Here is a 3,465-nt window from a genome sequence, read left to right as displayed (position 1 = left end):
GGGGGGGGGGGGGGGGGGGGGGGGGGTGTCTTGTCCTGAGCTCTGTCCGCAGCGGCACACTGAGTTGTAACCCTAACACTGCTTGGATACGTTCTGGAGCCTGAATCCCCTCCCTCCCGAGCCCTCCGTAGTAATCAGGATCTAGAAAACAAACCGAATCAAAACCTACATTAAGTCAACATGCAGAGGAAAATGCATTGCACATGGAAGCCTGCTCTGCTTCTACATGTGCTCTGTGCAATTCTGGAGGAAATGGGGCAGATTTAAATGGGTCTGTTTGCATCTGCATACTAGGGGGTCATGGCTGTAAGATTTTACCTCAAAAGCAATCCAAAATATATACCCCCACTTTCATACTTTCAGTAATCCCTGTGAAACAAGTTTTGGCAACTGTTTAGATAACAGAGATACAACCCGAGAAGGAAGATGGAGTGAAAAAAAAAAAAAAATGGAATTTATGGTACCATATAGACTGGTGAACACAAGCTGCCTCAAATCACAGAGGCTGGAGACATTCATCAGTCCCAACACTTGGTCTCTGCCGCAGCAGCAGGCAGGGGAAAGCCAAATGCTTCTTCCTTCTGCTTGAAAAGCAGCCAAGAAGCGAGTGTGATTTACCGTGTACAGTTCATTCAGGACCTTCATCAAGTCTTCCTGGAGCTGCAGTCCAACTTCCTTACTCTGCAGCAAAAGAAAGAAAAAAGGGAAATGAAGGTTAATAGGGGAAGATGGGAGAGGCCTGGAAGAAGCAAGCCTGCAACATGCTGCAAATAATCTAGACCCAATTAGCCAGCATCATTTAACCTGACAAATCTAATAACCGCTCGGGTCAGGCCCACTTATGGCCAAATTACACAAACAGTATCAATAAAATGAAATGTTATGCACACAACCCGGCAAATGCTATGACATGGAAAAGGGGTGGGGAGGAGGGCAAGGGAGGGGGCTTTAATTGAACATCAGTCTTTCATCTTGGCAGAACTGGAAACACTTATGCTGCCTGCTGTTGCTGGGAGCTTACAGAACAGCCAGAGGCGAATCAGGACAATTTGATGTGTAATAATACAAGAGTGGAGGCGATGCTGGGCAGAAGGGCCAGGGACATCATCATCAGCCACTTCCTGGCATACAGTTCTTTTCTCCTTCAAAAGGTCTTGCAGTATAACACCACCACTGTGCAAAGCATCCCCGTTTCCGCGAGGAGCAAACGACGACAGACTTTTAAGGAAAGGGGTCAGTTAATTACCGTTGTTGCACTGCAGGACTCCCAACCCGAGGATACAGAAACGCTGGCCTAACCGGCTTTGTGCTATAACACTGTAGATACAAACCTGGAACCTAACGTACCGAATCAAGGATTCAGACACGAATAAGCATCACTCCAGCACCTCCTACCCAAATTCCAGCCCAAAGAGGGCCAGGAGGGGCAGGAAAGTCACTGCCACTGTGAATGAGGCTTTGAAACCCAACACGTTAATTCCTCAAAATAAATACATAAATAAATAACAATAAAAAAAATCAGTCTCCAGAGGCTGGGAAAGCAACAGTCCCCTGCTGACAGCCACCGATACTCTTCATCTTCAGACCTTCTCCACCATCCAGTCTTGCCCCACTGTGCTCAGCCTTTCACGGAGCACAGAGTGCAGTTTTCACCAACAAACAGCCATGATGCTTTAACTCAAAGCAATCCTATCATTATTATAGGCTAGGGCAGGGGCTGGCAATTATTTTGGGCGGAGGGCCACTCACGGAGTTTTGTCAAGCCATTGAGGGCTGCATGACAGGCAGCCAGGGGCAGACAAACATTAATTTTCTAAATTTTTTTTAGGGGCCCCGCGGGCCGGAGAGAATGGCCTGGCAGGCCGCATCTTGCCCACCCCTGGGCTAGGGGGATTTGTCCAGGAGCCAAACCTCTCTGGAACCAGCTGGCAGTATTTGCCTAGTAAACACCATCCCCAAGCAGATATGAACCCATAAATAAGGATGCTACTGATCCCACTGACACATCAGGCACATTTCTACACCTGAACTCTGAAGTGAAGATGCTTTTTGGAGAGAATTTGGGAGACAACCAAAGAACGGTGACTGGGAGGCGCGCAGTCTTGCAGCAGAGCCCAAGAGCCGTGCCCGGGGTGGCGTTCTTCATAGCATGTTCCTCTTCGTGCCTTCAGAGTTGGTGGCCAGGTCCCACGAACGGGTAAGTCACTGCTCACGTGGACTGCAGTTGGAAGAGCATATGCAGCCCAGTAGCTGATGTGCCTATTTTTGAATGCGGTGGTAACGCCAGGATTTAAAAAAAAGGACTCCACGCCTACTTCTTTACAGTCATGCACTCAGCAGTCAAGTTGCCCAATTTCCACTTAAAATTATAAAGCCAGACATGGGATTTACCTCAGCAGACAAAGCTATCAGCTATTTTTAACTGCAGGAGCTACAATACAGTTTTAACTGCATCAACACGCATCGCTCTCCAGCAAGGACCACTTGCAACTGTGAGCTGCCCAGCTCTACCCAAGGCAACGTGACTCATGAGCTTATTTCCTTTGCTAGGAAATGTTAAGATAAGGGAAAATAAGGGCAATCGATACACAAATGCGAGTAGGTGTCAAGCTTGGTCACGGATGGAACTAGCCTGCAGCCAAGCATTCACCTTTAAAAAAAAAAATCCTTTCTATTTATTTTAAATTTCTTGGCAGATGAAGACAGCAGGCACATTTGCTCTGCAACCAGGTAAGGCTGCCACATAAAAAAAAAAAAAAAAAAAACTGCTGCACTGGCAATACCTTGGCTCTAGCTAAACACAAAAAAGGTAGAACAGATGGCACACGGGCATCTTCCTCTCTGGTACAGACCTCCAGATCACCCACCTCCTCACATCCACGTCACTCGGAGACGATTGCTGAGGTACGCCGAGTCCTCGTACAGTGCACGTGCTCACATGCTGAAACTGCTCCTGCTCTGGCCAACCTCTACTGAAGCTCTGCCCTTTGAGCTTCATTTCTGGCAGTGGCTGGCCCTAAAGCTGGTGCCCTGAATGCTACAGCAGTTTAAATCATGAAGTCTGCCCTTGGACGCATCAAAAAGCACAGAAGACCGCTAATGATCCAGCCAAGTGTGTGTACGGACAAGCACCCACCCAGACAGCCCATCCTTGCCTTCTGCACCTATCACCGAACATCACACTTCCATCCACTGGGCTTTTTGTTGGCCTAACAACTCCTCTCTCCTTAGCAGCAGTGTAAGCGTGCAAGAGAAATCCCTGTGTTTGTTTTACAACTGCCTGCAATACTTGCATAAGCACACAGCTCCCATAGATCTCAGCTTGGGGTACTTGAAAGAGATTGGAACCAATAAAATTACAATTAAGCCCAGGCAGATGTTTCCTTTCTTGCTGCTGACAACGTCAAAGAAGAGATGTCTCAACTTTTATCCCTGTTTATTTGAACAGGCTGCTGAAGCGATTTT

At 47.6% G+C, this 3,465-nt stretch overlaps 1 protein-coding gene across 3 annotated transcripts in view; it reads right to left on the bottom strand.

The window, feature by feature from the left end:
- Positions 1-3,465, bottom strand: part of SRGAP2 (SLIT-ROBO Rho GTPase activating protein 2) — a 206,589-nt gene that overhangs the window by 80,052 nt on the left and 123,072 nt on the right. For all 3 annotated transcript variants that reach the window (XM_019514009.1, XM_019514010.1, XM_019514011.1), the window contains exon 4: positions 619-681. In XM_019514009.1, the coding sequence (XP_019369554.1) occupies positions 619-681 (63 nt within the window). The remainder of the gene's footprint in view (positions 1-618; positions 682-3,465) is intronic.

The sequence above is a fragment of the Gavialis gangeticus genome, unplaced genomic scaffold (assembly GCF_001723915.1).
Source record: "Gavialis gangeticus isolate Ggan-Ray unplaced genomic scaffold, GavGan_comp1, whole genome shotgun sequence".
NCBI lineage: Eukaryota > Metazoa > Chordata > Crocodylia > Gavialidae > Gavialis > Gavialis gangeticus.
Note: the sequence above shows the minus strand (reverse complement) of the source record. Positions and strands in the feature narration are given on the sequence as shown.